Below are 21,475 nucleotides of genomic sequence, written 5' to 3'. Positions count from 1 at the left end.
TTATAAGTAGTGGATAATTGTGAAATAGATCAAATACAAATTTGAAGTGTGAAATACATTCAAATCTTTTTAATTTACTACAGTTAGATGCAGCTTAGTGCAATAAATTGCTTAAGAAGTCAACTAGTTAGTAAATAGGATAAACCGGTGTGCATCTTAAATCAAATCTAAATCCAGATGTTCGATGAAGGCTTCAATGGTTTGTTAGGAAACATTCATGAACATGCAGCATCACAAAGGCCAAGGAACAGACAAGACAGGTCAGAGATTAAGTTTATAGGACGGCCAGATTGTAAATATAAATATCCCAAACAATGTGAAGATCTCACATTATTCAAATTATTACATAGAGATGTTAATGGTGAGGCACAACTGCAAAGCCACAAAGACATGGCTATTCTAAACTAACTGACAGGACAACAATTGGAGAACTAGCTTAGATTCCTAGAGACTATTAGTTGAGCATTCCACAAATCTGTTTTTTTTTTGTTTGCTTGTTTTGTTTTTTTTAATGGAAAAGTGACAAGGCTGTGGAAAGAAAGCCAGAAGAGGTTCCCTCCACGTTTGTCACAAGCAAACCAGGAAACGTGTGGAAAAGAGTACTCTGGTCACAGGAGATCATAAAAACCTCAAATCGCCACCTCCCTAGTGAAACCTAGTGGTGGCAGCATCATGCTGTGGGGATGCTTTTGTAAAACACTGAGAGCAGCTGGTCAAATGTGATGGATGAAACCAGATGTAGGGTTATTGGAAAGTCATGTTTCAAAAATACTAGGAAAGCATGATAAAACTTGGAAAATGTTAGAGGGAGTTTGAGTTGTTTTGCAAGCCGCTGTAAGCAACATACTTTACACTGATGGTACATGTTTCACTAGTTTATTTTTCAAGTTTAAAGTGAACATAATGACTTCTACTGTTGAAATGTGCTTTACAATTATTAAGTATCGAAAAAAGGACAAATTAGCTCAAAAGGTATATACACAATGCTTTAACCAGAAAGGCACCAAAGACAAATAAGTATTAAGCAGAAAGGTAGTAATCTGCACTACAGGAAAAAAATCTTGTGAACTTTTATGTAACATCATAAGCAACAAACTTCAAAACTTGCTGCTTTCTCTTGCAATAAAACAACCTTTATTTGAATAGTTAAAAATGCTAATAAGACAATAGTGGTGTTGTGATTGCTAAAATATATATATTATATAAATACAATATTCTCAATGTAACATATTTAGTGTGTGCAATATTTCCTCCCTTTTGTGGCTACACTCCGTCCCACACTTTGTGCAAGGAGGAAAAAATAGCAACATCCGAACATCCTAAATACAAAGAGCTTGTTTTTCTCCAAATATAAACATTTTTATTCATACACACTTGTAATAAATTATCTCTAGTACAATATCTAATAAAAATAAAACAGCAGCAGGTTTCTATCAGCTGTTGTAAGAAAATGACATCTGCTGTATTTTCTTTGCTACTGATAAATATCTGGAATTAAATGATGATATGGATGTGATTGTCTTAACATTTAACAGTTTGTATATAGTTTTTTGTGTGTATGCTTCACTGTAACAGAGCACTAATTGTTGTAAAGTTAAAGGTGAAACATTCTTGCACCAAAATCTTGAGTGGGAACACTCAAGTGGCATTACAAATCAAAACTGACACTCTTGAGGCAAATGAAAAATGAAAGAGGTAATACATAATATGGACTCTGCAGCATGAGGGGTTGGCAAAGGTAACAGCTCAGTTTTTCACACAAAAAAAAACAAACAGAAAAAACATTCTCCTAACCAACACAGGTGTTAATAAGAACTATCTGCTCCAAAATGTGAGTGAGAACTCTACTGCGAATTTACAGTATGCCAAGGATAAAAAAAAACAAAAAAACATTTAAAAACATATCAAAGCACTTTTGGATGGTCTCACCCATTTCTGACCTGGCTTCATCATGATTGTTCCAACATGTGGAGGAAATGATGTTAAAAATGGAACCTGAATGTCTCTTTCTCGCTCATTTGTTTAATGTGATGGTGACATAAGATGTAGGTATGTAGCCTTCATCTCCATTGTGTCTTCGGACACGGGTCCAGCCGTCTCCTTTGTCCTCTTCCACTACAGCCAGCACTTCCCCTTCCTGCATCGAAATGGTCCCTTCACTGGCACCTGAAATGCAAAACAATAACTTTGTAATGTGATAGCAGCTATATCAAATCAGAGATTTACATACAGTGTATATATTTTTTTTCTTTTTTCCTCCACTCACTCACCAGCTAATATGAAATCAGACCAAGAATATCTTGAAGTGTGTTTTTTTCCTCCACTACTTTCTTCAAAATCAGACATTTACAGATAAATCAATTGTGTGAACATTTACACAGTGATTACCTGTTTGAAAAGCTAGTCAGGTTTCAGATCTCATTACAGCTCCACTGAAAGTCACTAATGATCCTCTGACACTGTGTGTATATATATATATATATATATATATATATATATATATATATATATATATATAGACCATATATTAGATCTTTAAGTTACTGGGTTTATCTGCTGAGAAACCAATTCCTAGTTTTTGCCCATAAGGCAGAAACCTTGTCTACTTTTAACACTAAACTTAAAACACTCCTTTTTGGAAAAAGTTTAAAGTAAGAGTGGCTGAGGTTATTCTGAGCTGACTCTAAATGTGCTATATACATATTTCAGTATAAATAATTTGTGCAAAATGTCAAACACACAGCTTTTCTTTTGTGACATCATGAAAAATCCAAAGAAATAAGATGAGATATCAGGGAGACGGCTGTGAATCTCCACAATTCTCCAATTCAACCTTAGAAGAAAATCATTCAAATTCATTTACATTCATCTGTTTAATTACATGCCTGCAAGATAAAACACCATGGGAATGACCAGTCATATCATACAGGTAGAAAACTAATTCTGTGTCTCAGAGATGAATATGTTTTGGAGCAAAATGTGCTCATCAAAAGCAAAAGATGTTGGCTGTATCTGATAAGGGAATGTCAGTATCCACAGTGAAACAAGCCCTACACAGAGGTGAATGTAAGTATCACTGCTACACCTGGAGGAAAAGGGGAAACCAAATATGGAAGTGTCAGCATCCTTTTGAGTTTCTTTTGTTGAAGGAAGTACTGGTGCATTCTACAAAATATAAGACATAAAAAAAGGAACTTCATGTGAAAAATGTTTACTTTAGGTTTAAGTTGCTTTTCGGACAAAAAAAGTGAAAGTTTTGGACTGGTGATCTCATTCCCACAGATTGTTTGTGGGTAGAGCTAAAAAGGTGACAAAGTGGCCTAAAAACCTAACTCAGTTACACCAATACTTTTAGGATTGGGCCAACATTCCAGCAAGCTATTTTGTCCAAGTTTAAAAAATGAGCACATTTTACCCCAGTCTAATATTTATTTTATAATAAAAAAACCCAAATTGAAATTAAAAAAAATAAATTAAATCATACCAAACAGAAATGACTCAGAAATTAATTAAAAATAACATATTTTGAATTAAATGAAAAAAGACATACCAGGGAAGTTATACATTGCTGTGCATTTCCCGATGGGCGCCGCTGGCTCTTCATCCTCAAAGTCATCATCAAACTCAGCATAAATAGCTTGAGAGGGATCGGGAGTGCTTTCATCTGAATGTGCACCATCAGGACTGGAAAGCAAAAAGAAAATCCGTCTTTTAGAAACAAAGAGAAGACACTTTGTTTTAAATGCATCTCTAAAGGAAGAAAATCAGCCTACCTAAGAACTTCATGAGCTCCGTTATTGTTAAATGAGTGAGCTCTGTATCGTAGTGTGTCCCCCCGAACACCTGCTTCAGACAGCCAAGTCTGATAACAGAAACATGTTTAATCTTGTCAGCTTTATCTGCATGACTGAAACACTGTGACATAACCCAGGGTCCTAAATTATAATGAAACGAGGCCCTCGTCTTATGAATAAAGAACAGTGTGGAGAATTACCTCATACTTGTTCAGTTCTCCTCTGAGCCTCTCTATATTCTGAGATGTCTGACTGATCTGGGTTGCAAGACTAGCTGGATCTCCCATTTGAGGATTTTTCTCATAAACATCTTTCATCTTTCCGAGCGCTTCGCTGCAAAGGAAAACAAGGAAGAAGACAGGAACAAGGGAGGAGAAGAAGCAAAGTGACTTTCGGTGAAATTTTGATCCCCTACAGCTCACGGGTGGGTAAACAATTCACTCAAACTCAGACAGACTTGTTTACACTGCATGAATATTGTATCTATGCTTCCAGTAGAGAGGTTCTAACAGAGATTGCTACGAATGGGCAGGAAGCTGTCATGTGCATGCACACACACCTCTGATCTGCTTCCTTTTGCAGCTCTTTAGAAATTTCCTCTAATTTATGCTGTAACCTCTTCCTGCGCTGCTCCGGGGGGAGATGGCCGAAGTCCTCCGTCACTGTAGGCTGCAAGAAGTCGTCACAGGAAGGGTGGGTTAGCGCTGAACTCAGACTCATATTTGTCACCTTCATAAACATGCCGTCACCGTGACTAAAGAACCAGACAAGTGAGAAAGTACGCCCTTTGCAATCAGCTCAAAGTTTAGATCGCTTATTTAGATCTTTTAGATAAATTAGCTCACTAGAGAGCCGAACACAAAGTCAATTCACATTTACCAACAATTACAAACTAGCAACAATTATGTGGTTTTTAGACCCCAAAAAAGCTATATATGTATTTAAAAAAACTAAACTTTGATTGAAAGAGGTGAGACACAAAAGTAAACAAATTGCAAACTGGATTCTTGATTGACAAGTTTCATCCTGAACTAACAAGTGTCACTTTTCCTCCACCAGATGGGCACCTTTTCAATACAACACCAAAGGTCATAAGTACAAATGCATTAGAAGATTTTTTGTTCTTGTTGTTGAGGAATAACATCGTAAATTTACACAAGAGACGTTGTAAAGAAAAAGTGTCCAATTATTTATGAGTTAAAAAACTTAGACCCCCACACCATTTTTGATGACATTGTTACCCTACCATGATCCTGTCTGGGGTAAATTTCTGAGGGGAGAAAGAGAAACAGCACATTTCCAGTAAAAAAAAACTTTACAGTAACTTTAACTGTTTACCTGCTTAGGTAACCTCAAAAGATGGTTGCATTATGTCAGAAATATCTTAATCCATATACAAAGAGCATGCTTTAGGATGCATGCCTTAACTTTGATAATGATGAAGAAGGTTTTGGAGAGGCAAAGAGCAGAGAATAATGTCTATGTCACTAGAAGTGTTGGTGGCCTTGCACCCGAATCATCTCCTCTTGTCACTCACCGATCTCCTGAGTGTCCGGAAGGAAGAGATTCTGGGTTTGACTGTCTTATTGATCTCCTTCAAACAGTACGACAGTGGGTCCCGGCCAAACTTGGGGGAAGGGGCTCCGTTAGGAGGTGAAGGGGCGGGGGGTGTGGAGAAAGGAGTGAGTGTGGAGGAGGAGAGCTGGGGGTCGGGTAAGACCAAACGTACCGCCACCCGAAAATGAGGTGTGCAGGCATAAGACGGTATAAAAAAGGGGGCGGGGGAGGATGAGGATAACAGAGATATGGGAGGGGACAGAGAGGACAAAAAACAAAACAAACAAAAAAAAACATGGTGACAAAGGAAAGAAATAGACACCGTCAACACGTTAAAGCGCACCACAATGCCTGGAAGGACAACACAAACCCAGCAACGAGCCTAAAGAGCATGAAAGCACAAAGATACATCTTTGGCTCAAATCAAACAGGACATTCCATGCCAATTCGCAATCATTTTAGCAGGATAAACAATCATGTAAATTATAGACACTTAAAAAAAGTTGACTGGATCTGTAAAGTTTGAAAGTTTATTAATTAATTAACTAATTAATGAGATGCTGATGGACTCTTCTTTATGCTAATCTTTGAGAGTTTGGTCATGTTTGTACAACTTGCTCTGCAGTATTCAAAAGCTACTCTTTTGAGATCCTGGTTACTAAAATCCATTTGCCAAATTTGTATTTGGTAAATTGTTGCATTGTGTTCCTAAATGCAAAAATTCGTTCTTTCCTGCTTCTATTTTGTACCTGTAAGCAAACTTAAAATTTGCCAATCGGTATACGTTTCCAATTTTTTCTACTATTTTCTTGAACAACAGAAATAAATTGCTGTAAAAACACCCAAAAGTAACATCCTGATATTTGGAATTATAAAGCAACATTCCCTTAAAGTTCTAAGCTATGACTATACTGTATTAGAAAAAAATACTTTAAACTGTTGGCTTTCATGATACGAAACACCCAGTAAAAGTAAAACAAACAGCCTTTTTGCTGTCCAAAAAAGTCAACAAAAATTGTTATTAATCGGATATTTGATAAGATGTACTGAATTTCTGTAAATTTGTCTTTTACTAAAACCAATCGAAAAACGGGGATGAAACTACACATTTTTATTATACTATTTGAATCTAAGAACAATTAAGTTTTCTAGCAGTAAGTACAGATTTGGAGAGTTGCGTGAACTTGCATGGAATGACCGGAAGCACAAAAACATCACAGTAAGAAACCAGCCATAGCCTCCACACTGGTGCTACAACAGCCCAACACTTACAACAAAACTCAGGTAAAAGTTGAAGGGCAGCGTAAGACTCAGTGAGGATCATGGGGCAGGCCACCAAGACTAAACATCTGTATTGCTTCAGATTTCAAAATTAGCAGCTCTCTTGTTTTACAGCCTTCCACTCATCTCTTTATAGCATTTTACCAAATTGCCTTTTCATGATTGAGCAGCTTACACTTGTTTATTTTCATAGCAGATTGCTCAGAGTTTACAAGGCTGTACATTTTGTCGTGCATCGATCATCAATACTGTAAAAGTAAACATTTAACTATCGGGATTCAGTGTGAGAAAAACTTGTACATGTGCTGCAGACTCCAGAAGCTGACCTACATAAATAAAACCAGCTTGTAAACCAGTGCAGTTGATATAAATAGCTGGCTTAATTACCAACAGTGGATATAGATTTTTGAGGCAGGGCAAATGGCCTTTATTAGAGCGAGGGTAAATTGACAACATGGCGGGAGTGAACTACAAACATCTACATCTATGCTGAAAGGTGGTGGGGTGGGGTCCATTAGCTAAATTACACAGCAGGCTGATGGCTTCAAGTCTTCAATGCAGACGGGCTAAACTGCCCTGCAACAAGATCCCGTGTGTAAACACAGAGATCCAGAAGTACAGGACTGTTATTATGTGAATGTCTGCTACTTTGGGGCTACATTTCTTAGAGTTATGGAGCTCTAACTACAGGAACGTAGTTAATAGGACTGCTTAAGGGCCAGACATAAACCACGAGCTACTTGAACCAGTACACCCAGTTTTCTATTCACACTTCTAAGGTCTAATTAGGAGAGCATGACTGATGACACAGAGCTCTGCGTCGCACACGTACACAGAACAGGAAGAGTGCACAGCTGAGCACAGCCACTAAGACATGCAGAGAGAAGAAGAGGTGCTGACCAAGCAGAACACTGCAGGGAAGGAGGAAGAGATCATTTAGTTTTGGGACTGGAGGAGGGGACTATTAACTGGATAGAAGTAGGCCAACCATAGCACCAGTGTGGGATATTAAAGTTGCTTATAGTTTCGTAGCTGTGTAAAGTACTCTATGCTCCAAACAGATACTAACGGAGCAACAATTTGTTTAACAATTTGAGTTTCTCCATCTTAACTCAGTGTCATTCTTATGTTGGCACAAAGAATTTGTTGTGATGCACATAGTGCCAGGTTCTGGGCAGAATAATAGAGGCAGTGTGTTTGTGGAGGCCCGGGAGGAAAATTCTATGTAGTTTGGGTCCCGTGTTCATGAAACCACAAGCACAGCAAAATGCTGACTGCAAGTTGACCTATTGGAAGCCAGGATGCAGAGATACGTGTACGTGTCTGTGTGTATTTGGAGGGTCAAGGTTTATTCACTCACAGCCAGGGACAGGATCATGCAAAAGGTCTTTTCTAGAAGTGCTGGAGTGTATATAAAATGAGACGAAAGAGGCTCATGCATTAATATACTGAGCTTTAGAATAGAGAAAATATTCACATTGTTGGTATGTTTTTCATGTGTTGCCATAACTACAGGTTTACCGCAAATGCTATTAGGGGGATTTCCTGGTTCTGCCAAGCAAGAAGTCAACTATTATTCTAAAATAGCAACATTAACATTTTAATCTTGTTAATTATTGTTCCTAGTGGACACTCTGACCCAAGAGTTGAAACCTGAGAAAACAATTTGTTTTTCTGTGAAACAACAAATGCCTGTAACATTAATGTTTGTGGATATGTTGAAAGGGCTTCTATTTGCAAAGACAACAAGCAATTACATTTACCACCTCAAAAAATGAAGGTAAAACTCATAAAATGTGAGTAGCTTCAGAGTCTAAAGTGTGAAATCTGTAATTTTATTCGTCAAACAAAGGAAACAGCAACAACTCAGGTACAAACTAACAAAGAAGATTTGTAACAAAGAAGATTTGTAACAAATTTGTAACAAAGAAGATTTGTAACAAAGAAGATTTCACTGCCCTTAACACTAAGCGTTACGCTGCGAATCTCACATTGCAGCTCTCACATATCCATTTCTAGAAAGATATGAGCATCAGACGATAAAACGGACTAAACATTCACCTTTTTCCCTCTCAACCATTTCTTTCAAACTTGGTTTCTGTAGAAAAAGGGGAAGGTGAGAGGGAAGTAGTGCAGCTGCTGTTTTTCTGCATGTTAAACCTCTAAAGCGTTACTAAAAATTCCTGTTATGCTTCATTATAAATTTGGCCCTTTTCATAGTGACAGAAGTGAACTACAGTGACTGAAATGATTAATTACTTCTGCATAATTATGCATAATCCATGTAAAAAAACAGAGCCTAGCAAAAGTATTTATACACATCAAAACCTCAAACTATTTATTAGTTTATTAGGGTTTTTTTGATAAACCAGAATAATGTAGTACATTTGTGAAGTGGAAGCAAAGAATACATGAACTGCATATCTATTTTTTACCTCCTGTTTTTATCTCTCGTTCTCTCTATTCAAACTTCTTGTGAAATATTGTGTGTTTGACCGAGTTTGGTGCCAATTCTTATTTGCTCTGTCAATTTCTGTCAGACTGGATGTAGAATTTCTGTGAACATCAATTTTGAAGTCTTATCACAAATTCTTTAGAGCAGGACTTTGACTGGGCCATTCTAATACAGCAATATGCTTTCGGAACCTCGTTCCACAGTCGCAAGTCTTTTGCAGGCTCTAACACGTTCCCTTTAGTGATTACCCCATATTAACCTCTTCCATCGTCCAATTTAACACTGACCAATTTTCCTGTCTGCTAAAGAATAGCATCCCCCAACATGATGCTATCACCACCATGTTTTATTATAGCAATAGTGTATGATGTTTTCCATCCTCTAACAATTTGCATGGATGCACCTTTATGGCTTGTGGCAAACTGAAGAGGAAGCCTCTAATGGCTTTCTTCTTCTTTTGAATCTGTGTTTTTATGCTTCCTTTAATTGTAAAGCACTTCGTGGTTAATAACCTGCGGAAAGTGCTATGTAAATAAAATCTGGACAGAAACGGTGATTAATTTTCTCTAAAACTTCATTCATCAGCTCTCTGGTATGTTTTATGATCTTCATGATGCAGTTTGTTTGTTCACTTATTTCTAACAAACCAATAAGAGCTTCACATAAATACCCAATTACTTGGTGGATGCCACTTAAACATTTTTTTTATTGGATAAAAAGTAGCTGAATAAATAAATATGCACACTGGATTTTGGGGGGAAAAAAGAAAATTTGTTTATCATTTTCCTTCAACTTCACAATTATGAAATATTTTCTCTTGGTCTTTCAAAAGAAAACAGCAATATGGTTTGAAGTCTTAATATAATATAATATAAATGTGAAAAGTTTTGAGAAGCTCTTACAGTGCTCAATGAAAAGCAATCCACTTTAATAACCCAAACAACACCAAGCTGCCTAAACACTGGTAGGCAACTGAGGCAAAGAGGTTTCATTAACTCACACAAACACAGACTGCTGACAAAGCAGTCAATCCAGAAGCCAGAGCATAAATCCACAACACAGAAAATGGTAAAGCAAAACTGAGAACAAATCTGGAGCAGCAAACTACAACATATCAACTATAAATCCTGCAGGGAACGAAGGAACTATGCAGCACACATAATGTGTGGTGAGTAAATGAGAAAACAAGAGATGACATAGCAATGAGGTTTCACGGCTTTTTTGGTAAATGTCAGAAAACAAAAGAAAACTAGACAAGTGGACTCAAACCCTTCATCATCCACAAGGACAACAAACTCACAAATTTAGAAAAGTACAGCAAATCGAAAGCAGATATCAACAAAGAGAAGATTTAAATTGATCTAAAATGCTGCAGAGCATCTGTACAAATGTCATACTGGTTCTGAAATGAGATTCAACATTGTTGAGCAAAACAGAAAAATCTGTAGCTGTGAAAAAGTTGAATTTGTTGTAAGCCATCAGTTTGAGGTATAAAAACAAAGCACTACAACTATGCATTTATAATCTTTGTGTTCCTACAAATTCAGTGATTCTGTGGGAACCTGAAGCATGGCAAGTCATCAACTTTGTATCTGTGAAAGTTTACAATAAAAGTCTGATTTTCTTTTGACATCTTTGTAAAACTTTAAATTCTTCTCAGGCATATTTATTTCACAGAAAAACAAAGTTTCACTGACAAAACAAACCATCAAAGCAATCACTTAAGAAGAGGAATTTATCATGGAGTTGGGTATCTGTAAAAGATACATTTTTAAAATCACCGGTTGAGGGGAATAGAAAACTCATTCAAATAACTGTCAAAGTCAGTTCATATCAATGTCGGACTGTAACGAGAAAACGTCCTACCTTATTCCTCTTGAAAAGCCAAAAGTTTTTACTCTTGTTCTTCCCCAGAAGGTCCAGGGGGCCTTTAGGTGTACCGAGGCTGCTGTCAGAAGAGGCTCGGTTAATACCCTGGCTGTAGTCTTCAAACTCTATGTCTCCAGGACGCTCAAATCCAGACTTATTCTGCTCTATTATAACCATGGTGTCCTGCAATAAACACAGTTATTAATAATACTTTCCGAAGAAATAACTATTGCATGGCTCTGTTCGGCAGAATTAAATGTTCAGTGTCTGAAACCAACTCACATTTTTCTCATTGACATTGGTGCCAGCTTTAGTAATCCCTTCCAAGCACTTGCCAATGATGGGCATCACATTCTTTTCTGTGTCTGAGAACAAGATGTAGCCATGTCCCAACTTTCGTATTCGCCTCTCATCCAAATCCTGCAATTTCTAGAAAGAACAAGACAGTTGACATAAACAGCCATTACTTGAAATGAAGAAAGATGTGTGTAGTGGTACACAATGACATCACTCCTATTTTAAGGCCTAAAGTTGAGATTTGTGATGCTCCCAGTCTTATCATTATATGGGAGATCAAGATCTCACAATCAATGGTTGAAGGAACCTTGAATGCCATCAAATAACTTAAAAAATAGTGATTGCAATCTTTGAAAATCTTTATAAAATGACAAATTAATGACAGATGGACCACCTTTCTCATAGGCTTTCATACAAATAAGACTTGTTTCTGGGACCACAGATGATGAAAACACGTTTTTTGTTTTTTTCCCTCATTGCATTTATTTTTTGAGTTCAGACAGTGTGTTTTGCAGAACTCAGATAAAAATGTAAAATGTTCAACAAAGCACTCCAAAGTTAGCAGTACGGTTTGATGTAATTGTCTGTTACAAGTGTAATTAAGCTACATATTTTCTAAGATCTGGATACCAAATCAATTCTCATCACATCATTGTGATGCCAGAACCCACAGGGCCACTGGTGGCAGGTTTGTGGGATGCAGCAGGTTCACTTACATTGAAAATAAGTGGCATGTCATTAAAATAGAACTGGCTCTGCTCTTTGTTGTACTTTTGAAGCTGAGCAGCGTAGTCATTCTTGCAGTCCTCAGCTACGCGTGCTCTCATATGCGCCTGCTGCTTAGCCTAAAAACCACAGATGAAGCAGGCAGGTTAAAAAGTGCAACCTGAATCATCCCAAGTGGTTTTTTTCTCCGGTGAGTATTCTACAGTAGTTCTTACTTTTTCAACATCAGCTTTTGTGGCATTGATGTCTTGATCCGTTTTCTCTGCATACTGTGCTGCGCGCTCTGCTTCTCTCCATTCTCTCTCAAAGCGCTTTTTACTCTAGATGGGAGAAAAACAAACAATTTACTTTCTCTACTAAGGTGTGATCACATCTACCTGCTTGTCAGAAGTAACTGTATTGAACTGTATTGTGCCTTTTCATAATTAGGATCTATTTAGATTGTAGTTAATTGGCTCTAAATTCAATTCTTTGATCAGTGTATTAGATGGAAATGGGTTGAATTTGGAGCCAACTGGATACTGTCAGTAATTCACCAGCTATTATTCCTCAATTGCAGCAACGCAGGCCATAAATGGCTTTTGAGGATTGCTTTTGGTAATAAATGAAACTACAGCTCTAATATACTGGCATGTTACCATTTTCTCACCCACTCTCACATATTTATTTGCTTCAGCAACATCCTATTCTTAATTCATGAGGTTAATGTTCATTCTAAAATCTTCTGAAAAAGCGTTCAGTTTTCATTCTTTACAAATTTGTGAGGTCAGACACTGATGTTGGACGTGGCCGGCTGGCTCACAATCTCCACTCAAAATCCCCCGAACAGATTTTCTATCGATTTCAGGTCACAACTGAGCCAGCCAGTCAAATTCTTCCACACCAAACTCACTCATTTGGATCTTTACAGATGTGGCTTTGTGTCCTGTAGAGTCATGTTAAAACAGGAATACGTCATCCCCAAACTGTTTGGGAGCATTAAATTGTCCAAAATGTGATCGTATGGTGAAGCATGAAGAAGGTTTAATAAAGAAAATTTCTTCTAGCCGACATCTACCATTTTGGTTAAGGAACAACTTATGTGTAGTTTCTTACTCCTTTACCTTCCAAAACCTTTTGTGTTGAATTAAACAATAAACATCGCCAAATATATTACAGCAATAGCAACAAATTTCACCAAATATATTACAGCAATAGCAAGCTTGAATGCACAGTACTTAAATAATTAACTAACATATTGAATGCAAATATACACCGCTAATAATTTACTGAAAACCTTGTTGGTGTCCAGGACAAACTCTTTGGAATACCAAAAGATTTTAAATTAAAACCTGGTGGCCTTTGCTAGAAAACTGACAATATGTGGCCATAAAATCTGTCTAGAAAAGATTGCCAAATGTGTTTGGCATGGTGAGGTGACTGGAAGGGAAGAGCAAGTCCCAGAACTGAATGATTTAGAGACTGTGCAAAGAGGAATGGCCAAACATTCCTCTCTTTATTTGCTCCAATATTGTAAAATGTTATAAGAGAAAACCAATAGCTGTCCGACTGGCAAAACGGGATTGTAAAGAGTAGCTACAGCACGGGTGCCAAAAACTGTGACACCAGTGATTTAATGTTAAAAAATTGTAAACTGAGATTTCGCCCTCTCCTCCATTGGCGAATCAAGTTATTCAAATTAAAAGATTGATTACCGGAGATGGTGACTAATTCATAGGGTTAGGATTGATTGTAAGGGTAAAAGGAGTTTAAAATAAGGTTGCTTCCAACTTTTTCTATCTATTTTGACTATAAACAAAACTCACCTGCCTAACTCAACTGCTTTCGCAGCCACTCACCCGATTGTGTTTCTAGTGTATTCAACCTTGAGTCCATCAAGGCATGAGTAAGAAGATTTTTCAGTAGTAAAACTAGACTTACATTGTCGAGCTGCTTGTAGGTGCTCTCCAAACTCTGCTGGGCCTTCTTGGCCTCCAATAGATACTGCAGACATTTATAAAAATAGAGAAAGAGATAGAGAGTGAGAGAGAGCAAGAGAGAGAGAAAGAGAGAGGGAGAGAAATGTGGAGGAGAGCACAGAATAAACAATGACCTCAAAGAGCCACACAGCAAAACAGACAAGAAAACAAATACCAGTGTGTCTGTTGGAGGCGTCTTCGGTGAGTGTCTGAATGTGGCTGTACTTTGCAGTCCAACATGACAAAGACAGCATGTTTCTCACTGAGAAACGAAACACCACGGCACAGACCAGACGTCCCTCAAGAGACACTTAAGCTTCTTTCCTGCTGAAGCAATGAAATCTGCAAACATCTACTTTTTCTATTTCTTCCTCGTACTATTCCTGTACAAGACTAAAAACAAAAACAAAAAAACCCCACATTTGGTATTTTCTTAAACCATTTCTTAATATGGTGATGCACTCACACACCCGTATGCTAGTGTATAGTAAACAGCACTGTTTAACTTTGAGAAGAGCTTGTACATCTGGTTAAAGCAATGTGACAACTTGCAAAACTGTACAAAATGAAAGTCGCTCATACAAATATTACGGCTAAAAAATCTGGGCTGTAGGAGACGGTGTGTGTGCAGGTGAATACTCTATTCAATTACTTACGACTGCAACAAACATCCACTAGTTCTTATAAGAAAATAGAAATCAATAAATTATTTAAAAACATTTTCTAACTTTAATGGCAGTTAGTAAAACCCAACTGAAAAACAAACACAAAAAGCAACCAGGTAACTCTGTAGTTACCTGGTTGTATATGTATGTACACCCTTAGTACCTTAATGAAGCTCCTTTTGAAAAGACAAGTGACTCGTATTGAGTTCTCAGCAGCAATTCATTATGGAGAAACTGATCACAACTGAATAAAGTTCAGCTGCTCAACTAGAATTTTCCAGGCATTTGATACATTTAGCAAAACCTTTAGGGATTAAAAAGGTATCAGTCAGGAGAAGGATACCAAAAACAAATCATAACATTAGCCCTATAAATATTAGGACAGTACAGATAGCCACTGATAATTGGAGAAATTATGGACCTACTATTATTTAACTAAAACATTTACGATAGTTAATAGAAAGGCACAATGGAAACCTGACAGTAACGCTGAAGGAGCTGCAGGAACCTCTGCTTTGTACTGGTTGTGTTTTACATGTGACAACAATTATCTGCATTCTCTGTGTCTGGACTGAGAAGCAGAGTTGCAGACAGAAGCCTTTTCATTCAAAGTAAACAATCCGATATGGAGGAAAATAGAAATTTAATCCAAGGTGCAATCAATAGACGCAAATGAACCAAAGAAGCATCTTTATGGATATTGGGAAGACACAGGAGTAGCCAAAAAACAAACCACATGCACGGTTGAAACAAAATGCTAATTTAATGCTACAATACCCGAGCTGGGAATTAAACCCAAGAGTGAATACATTAATTATAATTACATCTGATTTTTTCTTTCAAATTTTTCAGCTGAATTGTACACAATAAACATCACGCTGCTGTAAGAAAACACTTCGAGATTATACTTTGTCTCAGTCTTTCACCTTACAAAAATTGCACTGTCAGGCCGTGTAAGTCTTTTTATATCCACTGCATGTCTTAAGTGGCTAAAAATCAGTGCATTCTTGATGCTCCACATCAAGCTCACCGTCTTTCGCTCCTGCTTGAGTTCCTGCAGGTACTTGGTGAGATCAATGCAAATGTTCATGATCATGTTCTCAGCAATTAGCTCCCTCTGCCCCGCATAGTCGTTCATCTCATTCAGGATGTCCACAAAAGACTGGTAGCTGGACAGCCTGCCATTTAGTAGGAGAAAGGAAAGGGTGGAGAGATGAGGGCCGCTGATAAAGTGATAATTACACAAAAATTCTGCACCAAGCTAAGTTATGATAAGGAGCTTGTGACTTCCTTATTCCTGTTTCCTTCTCAGGGAATTTAAAATGTCACCAGCGTCGGCTCAAAACAACCTCATGAGTAACTATAGTAACAGAAAGTTTTAACTTTAGAAAGAATAAAGACTTTGAAACAAAGCAGCTGCTCACCTGCAGTCTGGCTCATCTTTGTTGCTTCGTTTTTGGTTATATTTCTTTGAAAGATTCCTATGGATGTGGACATAAAGTGAAACCTAATTATTCAACAAATTAAACGGGAAACATCCGATAAAAGAAGAAACTCCTATGCAAAAATTGCAATTTGTTTTTTGGAGGGTATTTAACACAACTGTAATAAAAACTACAGATTATGAACCAATTTAAATTCTCGCTCTTCCTGCTTTCACTCTCTGACCACATCCACTATATCATGTGCCAGTCTGCTCCCACTTCCTCTCCTCTCCAGCAGAGCTCAGCAGTACAACAGATGTGGGCTTGTGTGTGCGGGGAAACAACTGGGTGAAAAAGCGAATAGGATAAGGAGAGGGAGAGAGAGACGAGAGGCAGAAAGCATGCAGCAGCTGGAGAATTGGGCTAGTGTTTCAGAGACAAACTAGAATCTGTCCCAGAGCAGTCATAAGACCAATGAGCATTTCATAAACAACCTTCCAACATGCAAACATTCAAACACAAACACAAGATGCTTTGAGCTGAACCCAAGAATGCGAGTTGGTCTAAAAGGCCTACCTCAGTTGTTTGGCATAGCTTTGCTCGATCTCGGTCCTTTCCTTCACAAACTTCACATACTTCTCCACCAGCTCCAGGCCAGACTGCGTGTGCTTCTCTATGATGTCACACTGATCCTAAGGGAAGGAGCAGGAAGACAAATAAGGAAAAGAAAGCCTCGAAGTTGAGTTGACCTCCAGGCCACAGCTGTGATGTTTCTCCAAGATTTAGAGCACCTAGAAGAATCTAGAACGGGAGGCAATAAGCTGAACCCAACGTGCGTTCTCCTGAATGTCGGATCGCTCTTCACATGTGGAAAACATGTCAGTCTCCAAAATTCCACCAAGAAATGATTTAATTTACTTTTTTGCTATTTACAGAAGAAATTAAATTCCTCCATCATACAAGATGGAAGAATTGAATTGAATATTTCTTTTTTTTTTATCCCTACCTCTGTCTCTTCTTTGCCTTTTGGTAAGTGATGCTCTGACACCTTCAAGCTGAGACAAGTCAGTTTGAAGTGTTGAGAAATTGTAGTCTTCCCACACTATGCAAAGAAAAGGGAGAGAAAAAAAAAAGAGTTCTCCAAGTCTTTGACTAACCCTGCAGCTGACTTTTAGGTTGAACTTGGGGTCTGTGAAAAAGGGATTCCTTACATGTTGAGCCTTGTTCCTCAGCACCTTTTAAGCTCTTCAAGAAAAAGAAAAGAGATGGAGCTCAAATGACACAGCAGAGCTAATCGCAGGACCGAGTTAAGGAGGCCTGCAATCTGCTTAGCAATTAGAGCTCTGAAATACCAACAAAAAAGGCATTCCTGTGTTCTTCCTGCAAAGTCTTTAATTGATAAAACTCTTTTTCAAAACTTAGCTTTTTTTTTTTCATTTTAGTACTCACCTTAAATGAACCTTTATAGCATATGATTGTTACAAAACGAAAAACTGTTGCTGTTAATTATTATTAGCAAACGCAAAATAGTTGCAGGATTCTAAAGCTAATTACAAAATGGATTAATAAAACGCAAGACATAATAGAATAGAATAGAATGACTTTATTCATCCCAGCAGGGAAATTATTTCGCAGTTACAGCAGCATAGAGACAAGACAAGTTGTCCATTTATAAGGAAACTTTTTGTAGAAGTAATTTGATTCTTTCATTTCCTTTTCTGTTTTTTCTTACAGTGTTTATATATGTAAAGCACATTTGAACTTTACTCCATAAGGCATGCACATAAAATTATGTACTGATGAATATCTAAGTTATGGTGAACCTAGATATAAGCACCGATGATCTGTGAGAATTAAAACCAAGATAACTTTTTCTTTCCACACAGAAATAAGTGAAACTAAAACCTTTCTCATTGTTGAGATTTTTGCTTTGGATAAACTTCAGAAGCTTTACATTTTAGGTAAGAACTTTCCAAATCTTGACAGTTTCTTTTGTATTAGGAAATACAACCACTTTCCATAAACATTTCCTTTGTGCATATAAAGCAACAGTTGGAATGACCTGTGTGAGAGTATTCAGTGAAATGCAACACAACAGGCTACAAGAACATGTTCAAATAATGTTACTCCCACCTCCATGTCTTATATGGGGGATATAATGACAGATGCGAGTCAAACTGAACAGGTGTGTGGCCCTAATTTTCCTGTCAAATTATCAAATAATGCTAGAAACATACTCATGTTTTCTCACATTTGCAAATAAATATTCTCATGGTGGGAAAAAAAGGAGAAATTGTCATATTTTTTTTAAATAAGCTGCTTGGGTTCATTTAATCTGCTTTATGGTGTTGTAATTTGATACTTGCGTGGATAAATATGCATAATATCCCAAGAGTTCATACGACTTTCATTTCACCATAACATGAAAGTGCAGATAAAAAGTTGTGTGCTACGCGTAGCTCCTGCCACAAACATTTTGCATGACTTAGTATATTATTTGCATATTGGGTTTTTGGATTGGTTTTCAGTTTGCACAACAGTATTGCACATTAGAAACGAAGAGGAAGGTTTGAAACTGCCTCAGCAGATTGGATGTGTGCAGTAGGCTCCAGATCTTAAACCCTGTTCAGTTTCTGCATTTTCACAGCGTCACACACACACACGATAAAAAAAAAACAGCTTCACAATACAAACAAAAGTTGCAAGAATTATCACATTCAGGCGATCTCAGATAAATAAATGGGCACTTGAACATCAAGATAAAACCCTTTATCCTAATGCCTGTGATTGAGAAGCTCCAATCTGGGTTCTTTTTGTCACGTGTTCTAAATTCATTTGCCAATTCTACCACTAAATGATTTGGCACTTTGTAATCCCACATACATATCTGCAAATGTAAGTTTTAACCAATATTCTAACACTGTTTATCTCAGGGTACGACAAAGGGAGGCTTTGTTTCTTGTACACTTTTCACATTATGGCAGAAAACAGCAGTTTTCCTGGATGTTTTCCACCCCTTTCTTTGGCCCCAACAGCATAAACAGCATTCTCAAAACATTTCAAAGGACTCCAAACAATGAAAGTAGCCTTAGTTTGATCTACAAGTAAAGTCCTGGACATTCTCTAATATAACATGGAGGGATGCAGCAACTGTGGTTGCACCATTTTTCTAACAAAAACTAAAAACTGAAGGAAATTGGATCTACCCTATCTTGAGAAGGAATATTTAATTATACCCACTTCATTCAAAATACTATTGCTATATTTAGAAATGCAAGCAATTTTAAAACGCTGAAAATTATGTGTATATAAATCGGTGTCCTGTGAAGCCGCAGCACTGGTCAGACTATTTATTGCCTTTTATTATCGCCCTAAAGCCACAGTCAAAATTTGCTTTAAAGGGTCTTTATTTAGGCTGTTAGAGCTCTGATCATTTTCATAAATCAGAAGCAGTTATATAGCAACTTTACACAGCCCTTTTAACATATATTTTTTTAGAATAAGAAAGCTACAACAGTTAGCAACAGGTGCTCAAACGCCTCCATATCTGAATCCAAAGAACGTATCCAACTTCCTTTGAAGTCATTCAACGCTGGAAGGAGCCACCCAGGATGTGCCGCTTTCCTATAAAAGTTCCACAAACGTTTCAGTCCTGAATCATTCATTCCTGCAGAAAATTAGGGACATGGGGCTTTGCTAGACCTGATCAACGGGAACTGAACTCAGTATCCCAACTAAAGCCCAGAACCTGCAGTCTTGCACTGCACCAACCAGTAGCTTAAAATAGCCACAGGATTAACAACAATCAGAAGAACAGATGCCAAAGAGCTGAACCGGCCTGCGCTTTGACTCTGCAGCCAAACATTAACTAAACCAATTATGCAAACAGGAATGTGAATGATTTGGCGGGCCAGGTTGGGCCCAAACACACAAAAATGATCAGAGGTTAAATATTTTTTCCCACATGTCCATGGAATATTAAACTGTACCTTTAATTATTATGTGTAGAATTCATTCTAAAAGCAGCTTCCCTGAATTTTTCCAAGTAGGGCAAAACTAATTAGGCTGTTGCACCATTGCATAGGATGAAAAAAAAAAAAAGAGAGACAGAGTACATACCCAGGGGGAGAGAGTAATGAGGCCAAAACCTCCTTTCCCTCCTCTTTGCAATGCTCCACTTTACACATTAGGTTCTCTGAGAATATACAAGTGGCAAAGCTTGTTTAGTTAAGGTTCAGGACAGTGCCAATCCTTTCACTTCTGCTTCCAAGAAAATAGCTTAATGTCCACGACAAGGCTGTGCTGCCTTGATTTGGTCTTAATCTTGCACGGGGCTCTTCTATGTGCGTTCAGAACACAGAAATCAATGCTTTGTGGAAGCAGCAAGCACGCCACTCAGGTAGATGCGCTTTATCAGTGATGAGCCATTGTTGTCAAGTTACATCACAGCAGACGATTTCATCTCTATGGAAGCCAAGCGTGGCAAAATGTAAACAGAGAAGAAAAGACACAACCCTCGTACAGCTGAAGTACCCGCATGCAGAACAAATTGAGTATTGACGCTGCATTAAATCAATCTCCATACTTTTGCCTGAACAGTGAACACGACCTCATATGTCCTATCACTTAAATTACTAAAGTCTAATATGGAGAAGGTGTCTGTATTGAAATCTGCAATTTAAAAACAGGCAACGCTCATATGTGCTTCGTTTTGCAAAAAAAAAAAAAGGGAAAAAAAAGTTAAACCGATTTGCCAAACTTTGTTCCTCTGCAACTTCGTCAGCGTGCAGAACAACAATGCATCACCCTGGCTAGATTTCTTCTCACGGTGGACTCACCCAAAGTTCCGTGCCCCAGTCCATGTTCTTTGCCAAACTGTTTCCTGAATACAAAGAACTTCTTCCAAAGTTATCCCAGCCGCCGCAGCAGCAGCAGCTTGGAGGACGGACGGCCCGCAAACAAACACAATCCCGACTTGATCAGTCACCAAGTAAACACCAGGGCGATCCACTGGCGCTTTTTCTTAACAATACGTGTAAATCGGCTTCATAAATAAATCAATCAACTTTCGCTGGTAGCCGTTGTTCTAATAAGTCCAAATATTTTTCATAGCGAAGGAAACAGAGGGACAAAGTAGCTCTCGTATCCGCGTCACTCCCAAATCCCAGAGTTAGTGAGCTGCCTTAAAGGGCCAGCACCCTCATAAAACCCACCGGGCCTGGAAATTGCGTTACATCCTGAGGGCTTGGATAGTGTTACATTTCTATTTCCTTCAGCCTCTTCTCCCAGCAGATACAAGCATGTTGAAAGTCTCTTTTTAATAGCCAGTAGTTCAAGTCAGGAAGAACAGTGAAGAGTTTAGAAAGAGATACAATGAGATACAATGTTTCAAGTTAAAATAAGTAGCATTAATTACTCCATTTTTTTTTAATCCAGTATTTTGAAAGAT

At 37.8% G+C, this 21,475-nt stretch overlaps 1 protein-coding gene across 4 annotated transcripts; it reads right to left on the bottom strand.

Annotated features, from left to right (window-relative positions):
• Positions 1 to 860: 860 nt before the first annotated feature.
• On the bottom strand, positions 861 to 21,216 carry trip10a (thyroid hormone receptor interactor 10a). Of its 4 annotated transcripts, XM_028041862.1 has the most exons (16): positions 20,865 to 21,216; positions 16,603 to 16,718; positions 16,027 to 16,083; positions 15,633 to 15,780; positions 13,900 to 13,962; positions 12,195 to 12,299; positions 11,970 to 12,098; positions 11,239 to 11,385; positions 10,954 to 11,139; positions 5,332 to 5,496; positions 5,041 to 5,064; positions 4,354 to 4,463; positions 3,995 to 4,127; positions 3,774 to 3,862; positions 3,551 to 3,684; positions 861 to 2,166 (listed from the first exon to the last, which is right to left on the bottom strand). In XM_028041862.1, exons 1-16 carry the CDS (start codon positions 20,886 to 20,888, stop codon positions 2,015 to 2,017), a joined length of 1,782 nt encoding a protein of 593 aa, XP_027897663.1. In that variant the 5' UTR covers positions 20,889 to 21,216; the 3' UTR covers positions 861 to 2,014. The 4 variants fall into 4 exon arrangements, with proteins under 4 accessions (XP_027897663.1, XP_027897664.1, XP_027897666.1 ...); XM_028041863.1 differs by lacking the exon at positions 5,041 to 5,064; XM_028041865.1 differs by lacking the exon at positions 5,332 to 5,496.
• Positions 21,217 to 21,475: the final 259 nt, after the last annotated feature.

The sequence above is a fragment of the Xiphophorus couchianus genome, chromosome 16, assembly GCF_001444195.1.
Source record: "Xiphophorus couchianus chromosome 16, X_couchianus-1.0, whole genome shotgun sequence".
Classification (NCBI taxonomy): domain Eukaryota; kingdom Metazoa; phylum Chordata; class Actinopteri; order Cyprinodontiformes; family Poeciliidae; genus Xiphophorus; species Xiphophorus couchianus.
The sequence above is the reverse complement of the archived record's forward strand: the minus strand, read 5'-3'. Positions and strand labels throughout refer to the sequence as shown.